This window comes from Antechinus flavipes, chromosome 1 (genome assembly GCF_016432865.1).
Source record: "Antechinus flavipes isolate AdamAnt ecotype Samford, QLD, Australia chromosome 1, AdamAnt_v2, whole genome shotgun sequence".
Lineage (NCBI taxonomy): Eukaryota > Metazoa > Chordata > Mammalia > Dasyuromorphia > Dasyuridae > Antechinus > Antechinus flavipes.
In genome coordinates, this window is record NC_067398.1 from 560,898,731 (window position 1) to 560,921,704 (window position 22,974).

General features: G+C 35.5%; 1 protein-coding gene across 1 annotated transcript in view; it reads right to left on the bottom strand.

Annotated features, from left to right (window-relative positions):
- The window catches only part of FARS2 (phenylalanyl-tRNA synthetase 2, mitochondrial), a 631,382-nt gene that overhangs the window by 193,380 nt on the left and 415,028 nt on the right, over positions 1-22,974 (bottom strand). The window contains exon 6 of the mRNA XM_051970739.1: positions 13,695-13,846. Coding sequence (XP_051826699.1) covers positions 13,695-13,846 — 152 coding nt within the window. The remainder of the gene's footprint in view (positions 1-13,694; positions 13,847-22,974) is intronic.

Below are 22,974 nucleotides of genomic sequence, written 5' to 3' on the forward strand. Positions count from 1 at the left end.
TTGCTCTGCCTATCTCTGAAGGAATTTAATACTTATTATTCCATTCTACAGTTGGGAAAACTAAAATTCATGGACGAAGTTATGCAACCTTATTGAATGTTCTTATGACTGCACCACGCTGACTTTACTCTCTCTTACAAAGTACTTAAAAAATCTAGACGAGAAGATAGTAGAGAAGAATCTATATTACTTTGAAATCAGACTGGCTTTGTTGTTTTGGCAAAAATAATGAACACATTTCCATTGAATTATATAGATGGTTTAGTGGATTTATTATCCAATGATTAAATGACCCAAGAAATAACTTTTAAAGAAAAGAATTGACTTAGCATTTTCCAAAGTTCCCTCTTCTAAGGATAACTTCTCCTTAAAACTTACTTTCAAATCTTTTTCTCCACACACAGATTGTTAATAGTTTTTAACATCTGAACAAACTATACAAAGAATTGTAGGAAGTGGCACTTCACCTGAAACCATATGATGATATTTCTTAACAGATATGTGTTTTTTCAAGAAAACAATGAATTTTAAGATTTATATCTTTATCAATATATTCAACTATCTATGAATACATAATCACATAACAAAATAAAACTCCGAAATCACTCACCAAAAAGTGAAAATTTAAAATTCTCTGTACCATTTCATAAAATTACCAATAAAGGGTAAAAACCTCAAGCCTTTCTCCAACAAAAATAATTAGCCACCCAAGGAAGCAAACCAACTTATCATAATAGCTATTTTTAATAGCAGCTGGAAAATACATGTTATCTCAATACAGTTCAACATAATTTTAATTAAACAAATTTACAATAATGAGCTCAATAACTTCCAGGTTGTTTTATCTAATACAATGAGAATTAGAAGGAAAGGGTACCTTCTTCTTCATACTGTGAGAACTATTTAAAATGGCCAAATAATACAATTACAAGGAACAAATTTTTAAAACTGATTGAATTTGTCATGGATTTCAGTTCTACTCTAATACTGGCCATGAGTGTGGTTACTATTTTGGCAAATAGTATTTGCTTGTGTATATAGTATCCTGCTTTTGGGGGGGTGGGTTGGGGATGGGGAAGTTGTTGAAGGGAGATGAAGCCAAATTCTAGCACCCAAAGTGATAATTCTGCCACCCAAAAAGAGACAAAAAAAGACATCCTCAAGACAAATTTGGATGGTTGTTGTATATTTATACAGAAGGGGGTAGTGTTGGAATCTTTACAAACTCTTAAGTCATTAGAGTTGATAGAGACAATAATTATTAATTTAGTATGATTGATCCGATCTTACAAGGAGATATTATGGGCCAGAAGAAACAAGGTACTAAATAGAACTAATTGATACAATGCTTGTGTTTGCACCTTTACTCATTGGAATTCACACCTCACTTGAAGCTCTTAGGGCCAGAAAGCACTCTGGGAAGAAACCCATAATCCTTTTCTCTCGAAGGAGCATAAATAGAGCTTCAATGGGCCAGTCAGAGAAGTTTTCAGAGTGAAGAAGCTACGAGTTCAGGAGTTGAGCTGAATTTAGATTGAGAGGGAAGTGTCAAGTGAGTTCAGCCAGAAGCCCTCTCTGAATGAGGAGTTTTACTTTGGAACATTGACTGGGGTTGGAGAGGAGCACTCTGGGAGATTGAGAGCCAGAAGCCCTCTCTCAGAGGCAAGACAGATTCAACTTGGTGCTGGCTCTGGAGGCTGAAGAAAGCAGAGGCAGAGGCTGAAAGACAAAACCTTTGGATTTGGAGACATTCGGAGGGAGCTCTTGGAACCAAGCAGAGAGAGAGGCCTCAACTAACCGGGCTATTTTGGAAGGAGAAAATAAACGTTTGCATTTTTACCAGCTGGCTGTGTTTTGAGGTGATTATTACTTTCAACTGCAACTAAGGCTGCCTCCAGAAAACCTCCCCAAGAAACCTATTTTCTCTCAGAGAGAACCATCATAAATTATTATTTTAAAGAAGAAAAAATCACCACAGGGTAGAGCTCAGATCAGGATACAAGGATCTATAGCATCATCTGATAACTTCATATTTTAATGAATTACTCTTGCTAATGAGGTATACACTAAGTTTAGTTGTTTCTACTTGCTAAAGAAATATATGAATGGACCATAAAGTTTGGTATCCTAAGACAAATTCACTATCATATCTGTCTTAATCATATCTCTACCCAAAAGAATAAGGCTCTTAAACTGCACAGGATATCTGATAATGCAGAGAAAGTTTAGAGGAAAACTTATTGCCAATGATAGAGAATCAATATTAAAAACAGAACCTGACCAAGCACACAACAGTAATTTATGTGGTTAATAATTTTGTGGTTATTAGTAGATTAGCATTCTAGATCTAATTGTGAATCTGTCACTATCTGTATCCAAGTCACAGCCTCTAAGTTTGGGGATCTCCATACAATAAATGCTTGCCACCGAGATGTTTTCTGTATATACCTCATCTCCTCTCTCTTGTTCTTTAACTCTGCAATTGGTTCTGTGTTTCTTTAGTGAAAACTGGAGAACCAGAAAAAACAGGTATCAATTGACCAGATGTCTAGAAGGAACTTCTTTTCATCTTCACTAGTTTTCTACAATTCCTGCTTCCCAGTAATTGGAATAACAGCCCATGAGTACTGATGCTACCCTGTATCTTCTGCATCTCCCATAGAATACTTAAAGATGGGAACTTTGATCAGTCTCTTTCGCCAGAGCTTCCTTTTTGTAACTGTAGTAACTGTAGCTATCCTCCAAGGACATGCCTTGGTCCTTCTCTTCTCTCTCCGTACTATCATAGGTAAATTATCTTCACTAGACCAACAATTCTCAGACCTTCCCCTGAGCTCATCAATTTGGACATATCAAACTGAGTAATTTTAACAGGTCCAAAACAGAACTTATCTTCTCCTCTCCCTCCTTCCCCACACACTTTTCTCTTCCAAACTTCCCTGTTATTGTGGGCACCAAATCTTCCCAGACACCCAGGCTTATAGCCTCAGTGCAATCCTCTCTCACACTCAACTTTCTTTTCTCTCATCTAAAATTCCAATGAAATGTTTAACAGAGCCTTGCTATCTTTCCAATGCAAATAAATAAACCAAAACTAAAAAAAAAGAAACAGCTGAGCTGCAAGGATTCTCATACTAACAAAAGCAGACAACAAACTTCAGTGAACTCCAAAGTCAGGGATGGAGTGAGTGATGAGCTGACATAGCAATGGAACAGCCACAAGTATGATGATTTTGAATATATATAAAGGGAGGAAACTGCTGAACAAAACAAGTTAGGACCCATTCCTTTTATTTGCTTCTATACAGAGTGGGTGCTTGAATAATGGTGCTTAAGTTGGAATTGATTCGGAGCCTAAAAAACCTTATAAGAGAGTATTGAAGGAATAGCCATTCTTAGCATGTTTGTAAAATAGTGCAACTGCCTGTATGGGTCTTTCGCTTTGGAAGGAAGAAAACAAACATTTATAAAGCACCTTCTTTGTGCTAGGCACTGTGCTAAACTCTTAAGGTTTCTCATTTTATTCTTATAACAATCCTGCTATTATTATCCCCATTTAACTGCTGAGGAAACTGAGACAAGCAACTGTTATGTAACTTGGCCAGGGTTAAACTGCTAATACGGGTTTGAGGCTATCTAAACTCGGGTCTTCCTGACTTCCTGCTGAATTTTCTATCTACTGTGCCACTTACCTGTCTCAAGAACTTGGTGGGTTCTTCTCCCACTGGCAATCCTTTCTTGACATTTTTCACCCTTCAGATATGCCCTCAACATTCATAAAAATATGGATGGGGAAAAAAAAAGAAATGAAGACCTAACTCACAGAATTATTTGCCTTATCCATATACCCTTTGTATGTATACTCTCCATTCTTCAGGGACTGTCCAGATTACAGCAACCTCACTTTTCTACCTGAGTTCTTCTCCCCACAAAACTCTCCCAGGCAACACAAAAGACAAAGATATCCACAGGCAGTGGTTTGCAGAGTACCTCCTATCAGCCATTAATTGAGTGTTAGGAAGAATGAATGAATAACTATGATCCTTTATAAAGGTGTTTCATAAAGCAACAGAGCATGAAATGACACAGCTCATTAAGCCAGAGGCCTGTGTTCTCTGCTAGCTGATGGCAAGCAGCCCTTCTCCTCCAGTGAGCTGTGCAGGGCTGCTTGCTGCACCTTGGGGCTCTGCCAGGTCAGCTGCTGAAGGTAATCCCAAAGAATCCTTCAGCAAATGATGATGTATTGGGGAAAGAGGGAGAACAAGGAGTTCAGGGGCTGAACTAATTGTGTTTTAATTTGTCTAATGCTGGCAGAAAAATCAGGAAGCTCGCATCATTTGGTTGAAATGTACTATTAGTAGAAGCAAAGTTTAAGATGCAGGCTCACTCATAGGAAGGAGGAAAGGATGGGGAGCAGGGGGAAGGAGGAAGGAGAAAATAACAATATAAATGACCAGGCTCATAACAGTTCATAATAATTTTTGCTCTCTGAACAGAAATAAAGTTCTGATCCATACATTTTTACAGTTTATAGGGGCTTTTTTGGTTTTGTTTTGTTTTTTCCCAAGAATCAAAACAAAACTAGGAGCTTTTTCACATGCTTTGCAGACTTTAGTCTCCTCACCAAAAATATACACTCTAGTTCAGGAGCAGTCAACTCCTAGAATCCTAAAAACATTAGTTTCATTTGACTATTAAGTTGGAATTTTTTTTTAAGTCCTCTACAATACTTGAGATAATTGTAACTTTTCAAATGTCTACAGCCACCAAGCAAGTTACTTTATTTATTAACCAATGAGGCCATCTGATTTCTCATGGTTCATACCATCCTTGAATCAAATGCTTGGAGAAGGCATGAGCTAGATCTTCTAGTAATAATATATAATAATTATGTTTTCTAGTCACTTCCTATGCCCCCTTTACAATATATTTTTAGTTTTTCTTTGATTAAAAATTTATTGCTTAAGTACTAGGGAGAACACTGTTCACTTTATATATTTCTCAGTCTATTTCTTTTCTTTCCTTGAACTTCCCAGACATATATTTGGCAGCCAAGCACAAGACTGCCAATAATACGAGTTAGCTTCATTATTGGGACAGGTTCTTTATTATGAAGATTACCTCTTAAATATTACAAATGTTCTAATTTTTATGAGGCTTGACTAGAAAGTAATAGTAATAAGATTTAAACTTATAATACTTTATTAATTTGTGTTTTACGTATGTCTATTAAAATATTTGTAGGTAAGTTTACAAACTATCAACTCATAACGTCCATTTTGTATAAGCCAAAACATAAGTCCTTGATTTTCAGACTCTGAGAGCACTGGCTTGATAGTGGTCATTCTCTTGTTTCATATAGAAACAACTGGGTCTCAGTACTACCATCAGAGTCATGGTTTTAGCATCATAACCCTCAGAACCACAAGCCCTCTGAGTCAGCTGCACAGGTGAGAGTTACCTGCCATATCCCAGCTCTGAAGTTCACTTTCCATGAATGTAGCTCCCAAGCATCTCCAATAAAGTCCCTTTCGTCTTACTACTCAGACACAAATAGAGAAAAGAAGGTATAAAAGGGTCGTGAGTGAGGAGTAAATGGTCTGCCCAAAATGAAGGGCCACAAGGGACAGCTGCCTCAATTTATAGCAGCCCTCCATATGCATTCAGTACAATCTTTATACTCCCTATTGCTTCTTTTCTATTCATTCATGCCTGGTGACTTCACTCACTTTGTAAGCACTTGCTTTATCACAAACATATTCAGGAAACAGATGTCACTACCAACACTGAATGAATGGCAAGCTGTCTGCATCGCCCAAACATTGTCCAGGGATTCTGAACTTAAACACCAACTGTACTGTAATGGAAGGGAGAGGGAATCATATAGAGTTATTTTGTTGGAGTAATTTTTAATTTAATATCAAAAAAAATTATTTAAAATACTCAAAAACCAAAACAATCACCCAAATAGGTTTAATAGCAGGTACACAATTAAAGTAAAAAGATATGAAGTAGAAAAGAGGAGGGAAATTGTATAGGAATTAGATCAGAGTAACTTTTTAAACTAATTGAGAAACAATGCACTTGAATAAACTACACCAAGGAGTTAAAAGCACAAGACTTTGTCTTTTCTCCTCCATGAAGCTCTCCCAGATCATTTGTTTTAGACAAGGATCAAATGTGGCAAGGAAGCATTTAGAGTGTAGGTATACAAGCTTTACTGAAACACAAATAACTCTGAAGTGCTGCACAAATTAAAGAGTGGGCAAAGTCTCCCCTCATCTTGTGCTTACTGACTCCTGATGGAGGCCACAAGAAACTGGGAGGATTGTTTCAGGTCTGAGAAACTGACTCCCAATATAGGTAGGATGTTCAAAGATCTGAAGCTGAGAGGAAGAATAAAGGTCATCTAGTCCTCCACTCTCATCCACCCCCATTTTAGCAGGAAACTGAAGTATGGGATATTAAGTGATTGTCTAAAGTCAAAAAGGCATCGAGAATTAGAGGGAGGATTTTGAACCTCTTATCAGCACCTTGAACAATCATATGATCAATTACCAGAAGGCCTATCTAGGACTTTAACAAAGTCTCCCAGTGAGAAGTTCCTTATTAGCAATAGTTTGCTTTCTCAGATTTGTGATCCTAACCATATCATAGTCTAAGTACTCTCAGGCTATCACACTATCTCAAGTTATCACATTCTCTCTCTTCCTCCTTTGCATTTAATATCTATAGTACTGTCTTAACATGTGTGATATTTTTTGAATTATTCTCTTGTATATGTTTATGTCCTTTCTATCTCTTTAACTATGCTATAGGCTCCTTTACTTTGTCTTATAACAAAGCAAAAAAACCAAAGGACATGTGGGCTGCACAACTCTGAAGACAACTTCATCTCTAATGTTTGAATGGACTTTTTATGCAGAGCTCTCTGAGCTGAGCTTGTATTGCACATATCAAATGGAACAGAACACACAATACCTTGATCCCAACACTGTGATGTCATTGGTCCTCTTTGAATATGAATAACATGTACCTTTATACTGTGATTCTGAAGAAAAAGCATGATAGATTTGAGAGCAAGAGATTTAGGTTCAAATCTCAGTTCAAATCATTTAATCACTCTGAGCCTCAATTTTCACATTGTAAAATAAGTATCATAGTTGGACTACCCACCTCATAAATTTGTGAGGAAAGGACTTAGCAAACTTTTTAGGGTCTATAGAATGAGTTATTTTTATCATTATAATACATTAAATTATTATTTTTATGGACCTTGATGTTGTTAAATTGATTATACTGCTTTTTATTTGGGTTGTGATTTTCAAAGTGAGTTATTTCTTCTTGTCGTCCAACTTTAAGTGGTCCATAACATCACCAGAGAGGAATATTCATGCCTTTACTCTTCCATACTTTGGTGGAAAGTTATTAAGATCAACATGTTGTCACCTAGTGAGTGGCCTCTTGGTCAAAATGGAACTTGAATAAGGATCTAATCACTGCCATTTGGCAGTCTTTCTCAATCTCCCATGTTATGGGATTTAGAGACCTTCGAAATCATCAAGCCAAAACTCTCATTGTACAGATGAGAATCTCTGGACCAAGGTCTCCAAAAGTCTTCCGACTCTAAATCCAGAGTTCTTGACACCAGACTATTTTACTTTTTGCTTACTAAAATAGAAAACAAGAGCACAGAAATAGAAAACCAAATCATAATTTAGTACTCTAGAATAAGTAATTAGTCTTGGCAGCTTCCCTTAGTCTATCTTCCCTAAGCTTCATGGCCTCAGGGACAGATGGTGAACAAAATATTCCCATACTTTTCAAAGTGATGACCAAAGGAATAAATTGAAAATGTGTTAACCAATGACTAATCATCTAAGTGAACACCCAAACACTAGAGAGTAGAATTCTGGGATTGGAACAAACTGCCTCCCTCTTCTCAGTAGGCATCCATCCTACTTCAGGATAAACAATGGTTATGCTTTCGGATCAAAAAGAAATTTTCCCATTGGTATAGTACCGTGGCGTTTGATATACAACTATGGTAACTAACACTATCTCAAATATGGCATCTCACTAGTCTATTGGATTCTTTCAGAGAGCTAGTATTGAGGGCACATATATCCAGAGTAAAGCAGGCAGGAAATCAATTAGTCAAGAAATAATATTTATTAAATACTTATTGTATGCTAAGCCCTTTGCTTAGTGATGAATATATAAAGAAAAAATAAAAATAGTTCTTACAATTAAAGAACTTACTTTTAGATGGGGAAGGCATCTTGCAAATAACTAGATATATACCAAATATGTACAAATTCAAAGTAAGGTAATCTTGGAAAGATAGACACTGGTAGCTAAGCTAGGGAGACCATGAAATGTTTCCTGAAGTAGGATCTGAGTTGAATCTTGAAGTAAATTAAGGACAGTAGGAAACAAAGGTACAGAGGGAATTGAAGGAGCTATGTGGAATCGTTGATAGAGTATTGAATATGAAGTCATGAAATATCTGAATTTGGATTCTACCTCAATAGGCCTATTTCTTCATTTGCAAAATGAGGACATAAATAACACTTCACAAGATTGTATTAAATGAGATAGATAATAGATATATAGTCCTAGATACATACTAGCTGCTATCATCCTCATATTCATTATTACAGTTTTTGTTGAAATCATTATTTGGAAGAGCATTTCAATCATGGGAGAAACCAGCCTGAGCATCACACAGATCACAATCAAAGATGTATCGGGAAGATATACATACTCATAGATAGATAGAGATGGAAGAGATCTTAGAGATCATCTAGTCCAACATTTTACAAAGAAGGAAACTGAGCTTCATAGGGGTCACATGATTTGTTCAAGGTCACACATGAAGTACAAAGCCAATATCTGAGCTAAGGTCCTTTGACTCCAAATCTAGTGCTCATTTCACTATCCTGTGGTATATCTCCAATTTTGGCAAAAGAGAAGTGAGAGCTCTTTAGAATTCTACAGAAAATCAATGTGCATGTAAACAGGATGGACAATAATTCATGTGAGAAAAAAAACCTAGGGATTTTTAATTGGGTAATCAATAAACATTTATTAGTTTCCTCATTTGTTAAACGAGGGCAGCAATACTTGTAGTACCTTTCTCAGAAGATTGGTTCAAATATCAAATGTTGAAGAATCAAAGCATTTCAAAATATTATAATGACTCCTATGTTACTGGAGCTCAGTCTAGTCCCTTGAACTATATAATAGATGATCAGCAGACGTTTAAATGAATTCAAAGAGGAACTGGATGATTACTGGTCACAAATGTTATAGTAGGAATTACTATGTAGGTTTTGGGGTAAAATAGATAGTCCATGAAATTCCTTCTAGTTGAGCTTTTGGAATCAAAATAAAGCTTTCATTTCAATGGACAAGGATGGCATGGCAACAGAGAGACAGTATTATATGTGGGGAAAAGCTCTGGACTTAGAAGTTCTGTATTCAGGTCTTGGCTCAGCTATTCACTAATTGTTTAATCTCAGGCAGATGGTTTAAACTTTGGGAGCCTCAGTTTCTTTCATATACAAAATGACAAAACAATGTCTGAATGATTGGTTGATTCAAGGGGTTATCATGAAGACAAAATGATTTAATGTAGGTTTTACAAATTATTACCTTCGATTATTATTGTTATTTGTAGCTCTCATGATGAGCTGAACCTCAAAAAAAGCACCATGGGTTATTCCAATACTAGTTAAGTAACTTCAGGTGCCATCATTCAGGTACCTTGGGAATCTGCCTATAAAAATAGTATGATTAGATATATGATCTGAGCTAATTCTTACTTGTTGGAATCTTTATGATTGATGGGCCAGAACCTGAAACAACTAATTGATACAATGCTTGTGTCCACACCTTTACTCATTGGAGTTCACAAGTATGGGAAAGTCACAAAGTAAACTTTATAACTTTGTGAATTCACACCTCCCTTGAAGCTCTTAGGGCCAGAGAGCACTATGGGAGAAAACCCATAATCCCACTCTCTAGCATCCCATAATCCCTCTCTCGAAGAAGGAGCATAAATAGAGCTTCAGTGAGCCCAGTAAAGAGAGTTCAGCTGAAGATTGAGAAGGGAGCATCAGTTCAGTTGAGGAGAAGCCCTCTCTCAGAGGTGCAACCAGATTCATCTTCATCTCACCCCACTGTGGTGGCTGGGCTCCTGCACTTCCCCCACTGAGACCAAGCTGGTCTGAAAGACTCATCAGAAAGCTAGCCGAGCCTCAACAGAAGGAGGCAAGAGATTCATTCCACCTTTGTGCTGGCTGGAGACTGAAGAAATCAGAGGCAGAATCAAAGGACAAAGCTGCAAGAGCTCTTAGAACCAAGCAGAGAGATAGGCCTCAACTAACCAGGCTATTTTGGAAGGAGAAAATAAACGTTTGAACTTTTATCACCTGGCTGCATTTGGGTGATTATTACTTTTGACTGAAACTAAGGCTGCCTCCAAAAATCTCCCCAAGAAAATTGCTTTCTCCCAGAGAAAACCATCATATATATTTTAAAGAAGAAAAACACCACATTAACTCAACTATGTTTCTCTGTCACACCACATATAATTATATTAAGTATAAAAATGAAGAAAGTTGAAGAAGTGTAAAAACTATATACAGATTAAACTCAAGTACAGGATTTCTTTCAATCAATTCAGCTTAGTACAAATTCATATAGTACAGGGCATTTTAATGTTATTAATGTTAATAGGGCATATTAAGCCTTATTTTCAACTTTCCTTCTCACTTCACTCACATTCATGTCCACCTCCAGCCTGAGGTCAAAGTAATTTGTCTCAATTCTCTTGGTCCCAGAGGAAGTAAGAGTCGTTCTGTCTTGGTCCCAATTTGAAATAACTTTCCTCATAGCTGCCTGAATTCTGATTCAATGGTCTTCCTGTGTTCTATTCACAAAATTTCTTTGAATTGGACATTCTTTGTTATTGTTCTGTAAGAAATGACCAGCAGGATGATTTCAGAGAAGCCTGGAAAGATTTATATGAACTGATGCTGAGTAAAATGAGTATGACCAAGAGATCATTCTACATGGCAATAACAAGATTATATGATGATCAACTCTGATGGATGGAGGCTCTTTTCAACAATGATAAGATTCAAACCAGTTCCAATAGTTCAGTAAAGAAGAGAATCAGCTACACCCAGAGAGTGAACGATGGAAAATGAGTGTGGAACACAACATAGCATTTCCATTCTATCTGTTATTGTTTGCTTGCATTTTTGTTTACTTTCTCAGGTTTTTTTCTTTCTATCTAGATCCTATTTTCCTTTTGCAGCAAGATAACTGTATAAATATGTATACATATATTGGATTTAACATATACTTTTAATATATTTAACAAGTATTGGACTACCTGCCATCTAAGGGAGGGGGTGGAGGGAAGGAGGGGAAAAGTTAAAATAGAAGGTTTTGCAAGGGTCAAGGTTGAAAAATTACCCATGCATATGTTTTGTAAATAAAAGGCTATCATAACAAATTTTTCTTTAATTGCTAACCTATCTTTCCTCTAAAGGTTTTTTCATAATTTTTAACCTTAGAGATATTGTCAAAGCTCCAAGATTCTCTGTAAAGTCTTTCCACAAGCATCACCATTAGGGTTGTAATTTTATCTTCTGGGCCTATAAATCCACCAAAGGAAGTCATTTTATTCTTACAAATATATGTAATGACCACCCACTCAAAACTATAAATTTGCAGAAAGCACTTCTGTGTGTCTGTGTGTATGTACATTTATTTAGAGATTAGAAAGCAGTGAACATTCAGATTGGAAGGATTCCTGGTGATCACCTATTCCAATTCCAACTCTTGTGAGAGGAACAAACAGAATCATAGATGATGATGATTAATGGTGTTCAGCTAATTATTAAGAAGATTCCACAGCAGAAGCACCCTTTTCAGATATGTTTTAAAGGAAGGGAGACTGTACCTTCACCAACACACCTGTAGATCACCCAGATTCTGGGAAAGCAGTGAAGCAGAAAGGCTGTAGAAGTAAAAGACTTGGTAGTAGCCTCAGAATCGATGGATCTTTTCTTAGGAGAGGGAGAAGGGAACAGGACCAAGGACAACAGCTAAAGTAACTCCCTAGTATCAAGAATGTTATAGAATTCTAGAAATTAAAAAGACCTAACAAACCGTCTAGTCTTCATTCTACACCAGCTACAAGGAAGTCTTTTACCTTATTTCATGTATATGTGAAAGAGAGAAATTGCCAGAAATCCAAAAACTCAAAAGCATGATAAGGGAAGTTCAAAAATATTGTATAAATAAAAGGGTAAGGGACAACTGAAGATGGGAAAAAAAATAGCAATTAGGGTTGACATGCTTGCAGACATGGTTTATAGCATGAAATTTCTGGAATTACAATATGATGAATCTATGTAGGGCCTTTTCCATTTCCTTTATCCCATATGCTAATGCTTTTCTTCCTAACATTACCTTTCAACTCTGCTCTGTACTTATATCCCACTAAAATAAGGAAAATGAAAGAAGTGGTGTGCAGATGGAAAAAAGTATACTTCTCAAAAAAAAAAGTATACACATTTTTAAACTTGATATGCTCTATTAACATATTTTTCATCACTTTCTTGAGTTTAAACAATTAATTGTGAATTGTATAGTATTTATTGGCTTTTGGGGTATAAATGCTCACAGTAAATATTTGACAGTTGGCTCTCAGGAGTTGGCTTGAGCTGGCACACCTTGGCACACCTCTGGTGAGATACATCTATACAGAAAGGAGCAGTGAATGGGAGGCTGGAGGTGTCAGCAGGGAAGAGCAGGCAGTAGAATCCAGGATGGGGTGGCAAGATACCCAACAGATGTTTAAAACCAAGAGCCGGAATCCTCAAATACAGTTTTCTTAGTTCATTCATCAAGTATGAACTACAGATTTATAGTGAAAATATGCTAGGTAACCCTTTGTGTTTCCCAGACTCCATCTTGCGATCAGGCCTCTATCCCGTAACTCCGACTTGGGACGCAATGTTATTTCACGGTGGAATTTTATTAGGTGGTTTGTTGAATCCCCTCCAATCCCTGCACTCTGGCTTTTCCTGACTGTATCTTGGATCAGTGACCGCCTCCTACCCTGTTTCTTGGTAAAAGGTCATCAGACCATCTCCTATCTTGCTTTTTGGCATAAGCCATCACTGTCAAGATGAACAGGGTCAGACCGTAAGGTAGGCTTTTGCTTTCACCTTAATCTTGGAGGCCACGCCAAAACTGTGGGCAAGTCCTTGATTACCCTGGCACTTGGAGAGAGTCACTTCTCTTCAGGCCTACCCAACACCAACCAAGGGGGTCTTTGACAAACACTGTAAAAATCCCATTCAAATCCTTAGTTGGAAAAGTAATGGCTGCCAGTCCCTTGACGGGATGGTTGTCTTCCGCTCTCCATTGATGCTTGGGAATAAGTTCTTTCTTCCCACAGATATTACCTGATTGCCTGAGACTGAGTATCTTCCTTCATACTCTTTATCCCTCCTCTTCCCCATTGTTTACCAACACTATTATTCCCTGAGAATTCACAGTAAGCAGGGTTGTTGTTTTGTTTAACTATATGTAAATAAATAGATGTTTATTCTCAGAAAATCACAATTGCCTAGATGTGTTGAAGAAATATATTAAAAAGCTATACTTACTTGGGATGCTGAAACTTATCTATGAGATCAACCTTCTCTACCAGGTCTCCTCCAATGGTTCGGACTAAGTCATAGAAATCATTCTCAGAGTAATTCTGAGGGGGTAGCCAAAAGGAGATGTCATTCACCAAAGCTGGATACTTGCTAAGAGGCTAAAAGACAAAACAAAACAAAACAAAACAAAAAAACACTTAGATGAATTTTCAGTTGGCAAGGAATATATTATAAATTTTTATGACAAATTTCAATTGGCTAATTGGGAAAAGTTAATAAATTCTTATTTTAGTTTCTGTATTTTAAAAATAAAACAAGTTTAAAAGATATTCATATCAAAATTTAGATAATGTTATTATAAATACAAAAGATTTTTATCATAATTTATATAATATAACCACATTATTAGATTTATAGCTTTTCTAATGGTCAATTTAGTTTTAAAGCAATTTGAATTTATCATATTGCAAATTTTCTCATTTGAATATTAGAGAAGGGAAAAGGTTCAATTTAATTAAGAAGAGATTCATTAACTGCCTATGATACTTTTTGGAAACCTTCTTAATTTAGAAATAAGTAGTTGTCTTTTCAAAATGGATATTTCAATTAGCAATGCTTTCATTATTTGTTACTATAATTATTTATTAAAATAAAATGCTGGGTTGATGAGCAAGATTTTTTAAAAATGAGATTACTTCTCAAATTATGCCTTTAAGAAAATGTGCTATAAATTTGAATACTGGCATCTCTTCCCTCTGACTTCTTTAATGTAAGCTTTCTCCATATTCAGTGTCTCACTGTTTCATCAGGCATGTGTTTAAATATTAGTGAAGTTACTGACTTCTTGAAGGGAATATGGATGAGCAAGACAACTTTAAAACTTACATATTCAATTTGTTTTATGCCTAAAAGAGAAAAAAAGTACACTATAGATTCACAGTTTTATGTTCTATTTTACATGTGAAAACACTATGTTATTTGCTGTTAAGTGTAAATTGAAAAATTTAAAACAAATTACTGGCCTTCGTTAAGTGACTTCTACTTATACCACAACTTATGTATAAACGTTTTGGTCTGTACAGGATATTATCTCAATCAAAAATCAAATCTCCGTTCTGAAATATTTTATGGCACATCTGAGAAATCCTAAGTGAATACCTGATAAAGCTATAAACTTGTTAGGAGACAAATATATACAATGAATTGATTTATGCTTGCCTGGGTAACTATGGTATAAGCCATCAATGAATACCTGATAAGGAAAACAGTACAACTTTTAAATTAGCACATTCTTTAGGGAATCAAATAGTGAAACAAAAATGATTACTCAACTTGAAATATGAATAAAGTTGTCAGACCTATGCATTGGATTGGAACCCCAATTTCAAACTTGAACACAATAAAGCTATCAGGTAGGTGTGCATGATAAAATATCTCTACTAACGAAGATGGGCTCCATTTCGTCTCCAAGAAGCTAAGCTGCAGTGCTAAATAATTACCACAACTGTTAGAAAGAAATAAAATGAGGGGAATTTAACGATTATATTGAGGTATAAGGGAAAATGAAACATTCTTCCTCAGATTGTTTTTTTTTCTCATGTCTACCTAAATGTGGGATGAGATGCTGATGTCCCATGAGCAGCATAAAAGGTTACTAAACTAGTTTTTAGAGACATTCATTATTATTCAAGAGGAGAAAAGGGTATAGAAAAAAGTGTGTGTGTGTGTGTGTGTGTGTGTGTGTGTGCGCGCGTGCGCGCGTGCATGTGTGTGTATGCAGAACTCCACCAAGTCTGAAAAAAAAAAAAAAACAGCACAACATCTAACTAAAAACAGTTCAAATTCGACCACCCAAAAGTCAGGTGAAACAAACCTAGGCTGGTGAATTGTGAATTGCCCAATGTGGAGGAAGACTGAAGTGCTTTGAGGTCTAGTTCCCTGGAAAATCACAATCAGAGGAAAAGGAGTCAAGACATGAAAGAGAAAAAGGCTAAAAGGAACAAAGATTTCAGGAATAAAAATCTCAAAGACTTTGGAAATAAATAGATACATCAATAGGAAAAACATCATGCTAAAAGCATGTTCATGCATCTATGAAAAATATTACATAATAAAGGGAAATGATTCAATACGTTTTTCTTTCAAATATTAGTTAACATTTATGTTTTCAAATTTTTAGTTCCAAATTTTTCCTTCCCTCTCTATTCTTCCTCTTCACTGAGAAGGCAAACAATTTGCTATAGGCTATACATATAGTCATACAAAACATATTTTCATATTATTCATGTTGTTAAATAAGACACTGACCAACCCTTCTTCCTTCCAAAAAAACAAAAAATAAAAAACCCAAGAAAAATAAGGTTAAAAAAAAAAGCATGCTCTGATCTGCATTTAGACTTTTATCACTTCTTTCTCTGAAGGTGCATAGCATTTTTCACCATGAGAGCTTCAGAACTGTCTGGATATTTTTGTTTTGTTTTGTTTTGTTTTGTTTTGCAATGCAATTGGGGTTAAGTGACTTTCCCAGGGTCACACAGCTAGAAAGTGTTAAATGTCTGAGGCTGGAGTTGAGCTCAGGTCCCCCTGATCAAGGCTGATGATCTATCCACTGACTGACACAGCTGCCTCCAAAATTGTCATATTGCTTAGTATATTGCTTAGAATAGTTCATTCATTCACAGTTGATAATTATGCAATATTACTGTTATTGGGTATAACATGCTGGTTCTTCTCACTTTGCATAAATTTTTATGAAAGAATCTTACTCATCATTTCTTATGGCACAATAGTACTCCAATTCAACTTGTTCAGCCATGCCCCAATTGATGAGTATCCCCTTAGTTTCCAATTCTTTGGCACTACAAAAAGAGCTGCTAAAAGTATTTTTGTACATTTAGGTCTTTTTCCTTTTCCTTTTTAAAATCACAAGGTATGAATAATTTTGTAGCCTTTGGGGCATAATTCCAAATCGCTCTCCAGAAATGTGTCCCAATTTTCCCACATGGTTCAACATTTATCATTTTCCTTTTCTGTCAAAGTAGCCAATCTGGTAGGTATAAAGTGGTACTTCTGATTTGCTTTAATTTACATTTCTCTAATTAATAGTGATGTAGAACATTTTTCATATAATTATAGATAGCTTTAATATCTTTGTCTGAAAATTGTCTGTTCATCTCCTTTGAACATTTATCAGTTGGGAATGACATTCTTATAAATTTGAATCAGTTCTCTATATATTTGAGAAATATGATCTTTATCAGAGACGCTTGCTACCATTCTTCCTTTCTCCTATTTTCTTCTAATCTTGGCTGATGAATTAGTTTGTTTATACAAAATCTTTTTAATTTTAATGCTCTGTATCTCTTTTCTGATCCTAAATTTTTCCTTATCCATAAATAACAGGTCAATTATTCCAAGTTCCCCCAATTTGCTTATGTCTAAATTGACCCACTTTGACCTAATCTTAGTATAAGGTATGAAATGTTGGTTTATACCATACTATTTTTTAATTTTCCTAGTAGGTTTTGTCAAATAATGAATTCTTGCCCTAAAATCTTAGATCTTTGGGTTTATCAAATACTAGGCTACTATGGTAATTTACAATGCATATTATATACCTAGTCTATTCAATTAATTTGTTCTTTGTATTGTGATGAGCAATTAATAGTTTTCTACTTGTTTAGATCAGACTTTATATGTATGAAAAGTGTTTTATAATAGTTAATGTTTAATTTTAAAATTTTATTAATAGTTAATATAATAATTATATAATATAATGACATTATAATATAATAAAAATAATTATAATATAATAATGTTTTATAATATAATATAATAATAAAATACTTCCTGGATTTGTCTTGGCAGGTATACTTCCAAGAATTGTATGTTGCCTACAATTATTTACAATAGAATTTTTTTCAAAATGATTCAATACTTTATGTCCCGCATAGCAAAAATAATGAACATAATGGGAAAATATGAATCAACAAGAGTAAATTTCAATAAAGAAAGAAAGGAGAAAAACTGATTAGGAATGTAAACACATAGAATTAAAGGAAAACATAGAAGAAACAAAAAACAGTAACATTAAGAGAAAATATTCTTGAGGGACAGCTAAAGAGTACAGTGCATACACATTGGTCCTCATAGTCAGGAGGACCAGAATTCAAATCTGGTCTCTGATTTACTGGTAATGTAACCTTAGGCAAGTCCTTCAATCCCAAAAAGCCTGGGGAAGGGGGCAAGAGATAAGTATTTATTCTCATCATGCAAATAAAACATACAAATCTTAGACACAGAATATGCAGGGATAACCTAAAGATTCTAGGTCTCCATGAAAAACATGACAAAATAAATAAACAAACAAACAAAAACCTTTAACAATATAATGAAGGAAATAATAGAAGACAAATTTTAGAAAGAAAATCAGAACTGAAGAGATTACTTGTCTCCAGAACATCCCAAACAATATAAATGCAGGAGGAGTGAATAAATACAGCAAACAAAGATAACAACAGCAAAAGAGTGACAACCAAGAGTCTGATATGAGATTTCCTTCTAAATGTACACAAGGAGACAGGGGTGAAGAGGAAATTTAGTAGAAGAAATGGTGAAGTGGCAGATTTGAGGCATTATAGATAGAACCTTGCCTACAGATGAATCAATGCTTTTTCTGTAGGACTAAACTGTAACCCAGGAGGTTACATAAAGTAGGTGAAGGAAGTAGAGAGAAAGGAGTTAGTAACGCACTGGAGTGAAATCAAGAGAGCATTGTAGTTTCAGAAAGAGACACTAGGGAAGTAGAAAGGGGGAAGGAAGAATCCTAACTTTGGAAGTAAGAAGGGGCTCCACTGATGAATGAGCCTGCAAGTGAAGAGAGATAGTTGGAAAAGGAGATGAAGCCTGGGAAATTTGATGCTCGAAAATCTATTTGTACGAGGAAAGGATGAGTTGTAATCCCTGGTGGGCAACTGGCACCTGGAAGAATGGAAAGGTCAACAAGAGAGGGTAAACCCACAACACATTGACAGGAAATTGATGAGGGAAAGGATCTAATATTCAAAGTGAATCTGAGTGAAGACTTCTCATGGGAATATGGCCCTAATAGTGACTTGAGACTTTGCAATGACAAGTTCAGCTATAGCTAAAAAGCTGCAGGTGTTCCATTATCTTGGATGAACATTTCCCCTCCTGCTACCCCCACATCTCTTAATTAGCACTTAAACACTTCTTTCTTTTTTTGGGGGGGGGTATTTTTTCTTTTCTTTTCTTTTCTTTTTAAATAGTTTTTTATTTACAAGTTATATGCATGGGTAATTTTACAGCATTAACAATTGCCAAACTTTTTGTTCCAATTTTTGCCCTCCTTCCCCACCTTCTCTCCCCCTGATGGCAGGTTGACCAATACATGTTAAATGTGTTAAAGTATAAATTAAATAAAATATTAGTATATATGTCCTAACAGTTATTTTGCTGTACACAAAGAATCGGACTCTGAAATATTGTACAATTAGCCTGTGAAGGAAATCAAAAATGTAGGTAGACAAAAATAGAGGGATTGGTAATTCTATGTAATGTTTCATAATCATCTCCCAGAGTTCTTTCACTGGGTGTGGCTGGTTCAATTCATTACTGCTCTATTGGAACTGATTTGGTTCATCTCATTGCTGGAGATGGCCAGGTCCATCAGAATTGATCATCATATAGTATTGTTGTTGAAGTATATATGATCTCCTGGTCCTGCTCATTTCACTTAGCATTAAGCACTTCTTTTAAAGGCCATGATGGCTTTGGGAATTCAGGTAGCAATTCTTTCAACCAATAATATCTACTTGTGAATTAAGAATTTGTTATTTACTACTATTCTTTTGTTTCTGGGAAAGATTTTCACATTTGGAGTGTAAGCCTGAATTCTCCCAGACATGGGAAGATGGGTGGGTGAGGATTCTGCTCTATATAATCTTGTGTTTTGCAGTTTGTAGTCTGTACTTCTCTACTGACACCTTGTCTGTTGAGAGTTGCTCTTTCTCCAGAGATGGCAGTAAATCTTCCTTCTACTTTCCTTCCTCCCTCCCTCCTTCCTTCCCCCTTTCTTTTCCTTCTTTCCTCCATTCCTTCCCTCCTTCTCTCTTTTCTTTCCTTCCTTCTTCCTCCCTTCCTTCCTTCCTCTCTTCCTCCCTCCCTCTCTCCCCCCTCTCCCCTCCCCCCCCGTCCCGTGTCTCTGTCTCTGTCTCTTTTTCTTTCTTTCTGTTTTTTACCATGAGAGTCTCTGATTTTAATTTGGGTAAGGGTCACATCCTACACAAAAGTGTTTTCTGTTTGTGAGATGAGTGCTAGACCCCTTTTCCCAAATTAACAATCAGAGACATCTTCAAGTATAAAGAAAAAGCATTTATTTAATTCCTGCTGGGAGAGGTCCAGATGCACCTGGTAGCCATCCCAACTCCTGCCATGTGCTCCTGAACCTGTCCAGCAGGAAGTAGAACATCTGGTTAAACAGGAAAAGACCCAAGCCATTTCACTGGATAAACTAAAAGGAAGTAACCATCCTTAACCAATGTTGTCTGCTTCTTGTGAGTCACTTCACTTCTTGTGGGTCATGTCACTTCCTGTGGGCATAACTTCTTGAAGCTTTGACCTTTAAAGACCACATGACTCCCTGCAACCCAGGGTTCAAGACTGGGAATAGGGATTATGTGACTTCTTGAAATCTTAGTCCCAAAACCTCATCTTACACCTCTGGGTATAGGGATCATGTGACTTAGGTCTAGTCTCAATACTGAGAAAACTTCATCTAATCCATCCCTTTCATCTGTGATAACTGTAATAATTGATAATGTTCTGGGAGTGAGAAATAATGGAATCAGAGAATTCACAGGGTAAACCCTGTAAGGCAGGAACAAAAAGCACCCAGAATAGATAATATAAAAGCTTTTATTGCAGGAAGAATACAGAGATAAGAAAGAGATCAGATAATTTATAGAACTAATGAATCAGAGAATGAGGGTCTAGAGTAAATGAAAAGATAAAATAGATAATGAAGGGAGTGAGAAAAATCCTTTTTGGAAAAGGTGTACAAAAATGAAATTAAAAATTAAGGAACAATCTGAAGGACAGGAGAGAAAAAGGGAATATCAAATAAGAAGAAGGGACCAAGGATAAAGGGAAGAGAGCCAGTAGGAACAGAGTCAACTTAAAAAAAAATTAAGTGAAGGATTATAATATTTTGTTTATAACAGAAAAGATAACCTGAGGGAGTAGTTGAATGGGAAAAAATTTTTTTTGTATTAAATTTCTCTGATAAACATTTGTTACCCAAGGTATATCAACAATTTATATATATACACACACACACACACACACACACACACACACATACATATATAGTGATTCTTAAAAATAATCATTCCTGAAAGAGCTGCAAAATATTTATAACCATATGAAAATTTTTCCAAACCACTAAAAATTAAAAATACAAATAAAAGGAACCAAGAGACTTCACTTCATATCTAGAAAATTGGCAAAAATGACAAAATATGGCAACAGGCCATGTTGGAGGCATTGTAGAAAGATAAGCTAATATATTATTGGTGGATATGTGAAATTATATAATCATTTTAAATAAGTAATTTGGAATTACACAAATATGATACTAAAATACCCACACCCTTTGAACCAGAAACTCCATTACTGGGCTTATACTCTAAGGAAGTCATTAACATGAAAAAAGTCCTCATGTACTCCAAACTATTTATAACAGCACCTTTTGTGATAATTGAGAATTGAAATAAAATAAATGTCCATCAATTTTGGAACAGCTAAACAAATTGTATATGAATATAATGGAATCTTTTTGTGTTATAGGAAATGATGTGTGGTGATGAATACAGAGAAGCTTCAAAAGATTTCTATGAATGGATATAGAATAATAAGCAGAGACAAGTTACAATAACTGTAACAATATAAAAGGAAAGAGCAATAATACAGCAAAAAGTCAAAAGTAAATGTAACAAAATTGCAAATTTCAAATGGTATGCAAGTGAAGCGGTATGAGAAAACATCTATAATCTATTCTTTTGTGGAAATGAGTGGTCCACAGGTATTATATATCACACATGTTTTTGAACTTTTTCAAGGTACCAATCAGTTATGGGGGTCGGTTTTCCTCTCCAAAAATTACTATTCGTCACTTGGAACAGCTAATCAGAGGAAGAGAGGGATATAATACGTGGCATTCTATGGTGATTTAAAAAACAGAAAATATCAGTAAAAACTTACTTTAAAAATAAGAAAATACCAAATGATGAATTTGTACTTAATTCAATCAACAATTTTAAAAGCAAAAACTATGCAGAATACTAAGATAAAAAAATTTACATAACCCAAGTGAAGTTTAAAGGAGGCAAAATATCATAAAGTCATATCTAGTTACAAAAATAATCTGAAGAGTTATATAGCAAAGTGAAGAAAAGCAGTTATATACAGATCCTTGGAGTTGTACTGACCTTTTCTTTCTTTCAAATAAAAGACTTTATTAGGTATTCCCCTGAGATCTTCATATGGAGAGAAGGGGTCTGTGATTTTCATAAACCCCTTCTCTCCTTTCAAGATTAAGCCCAAGCATTAACTAAATGAAACTGTCTGATATCTCCACATCCAATTGCTATCTATTCCCTTCTAAACTACCTGTTTCTTATTTTGATTTAATTTGAGTTTATTCCTTTAAAATTTATTCTCTTTCTCCCCTTTATATACACTTACACACACACACACACACACACACACACACACACACACACACAGTCTCTTTTAACAGAACGGGAACTTCACTGAGAGTATGGATTGATTCATTTTTAAATTTTTAAAAATTTTTTGTATTCTGTATCCCTAAGGCCTAGAACATAGCCAAGTACAGAGTAGATTAAATGACTGATATTAAGATCCAGGAAGTCAGCAGAATGAGGTGGCAGACAAAAAAGCTAATTCGATCTTAAGCTGCATAAACAGAATTATATAATGAATCACAGTTCTCTGTTGTCCTAGAATATTTTATTTAGTTCTAGGCACGTTAGAATAAGAATTCAATGAATTCAGAAGAGGGATGAAAATATGACTAGAAAGACAGAGGAAAAGATTTAGAAGAATGGGGTGAGGTTTGTTCTACCCTAGGAGGGCAGAGCTTGGAGCAAGTAATGTTTGCAAGTTCAACTGGATGTAAAAAATTAGTGCTTTCAAAAAATAATGGGATGACTTAAAAGCCTAATGCTCCTGCCAAGGGAAGTCT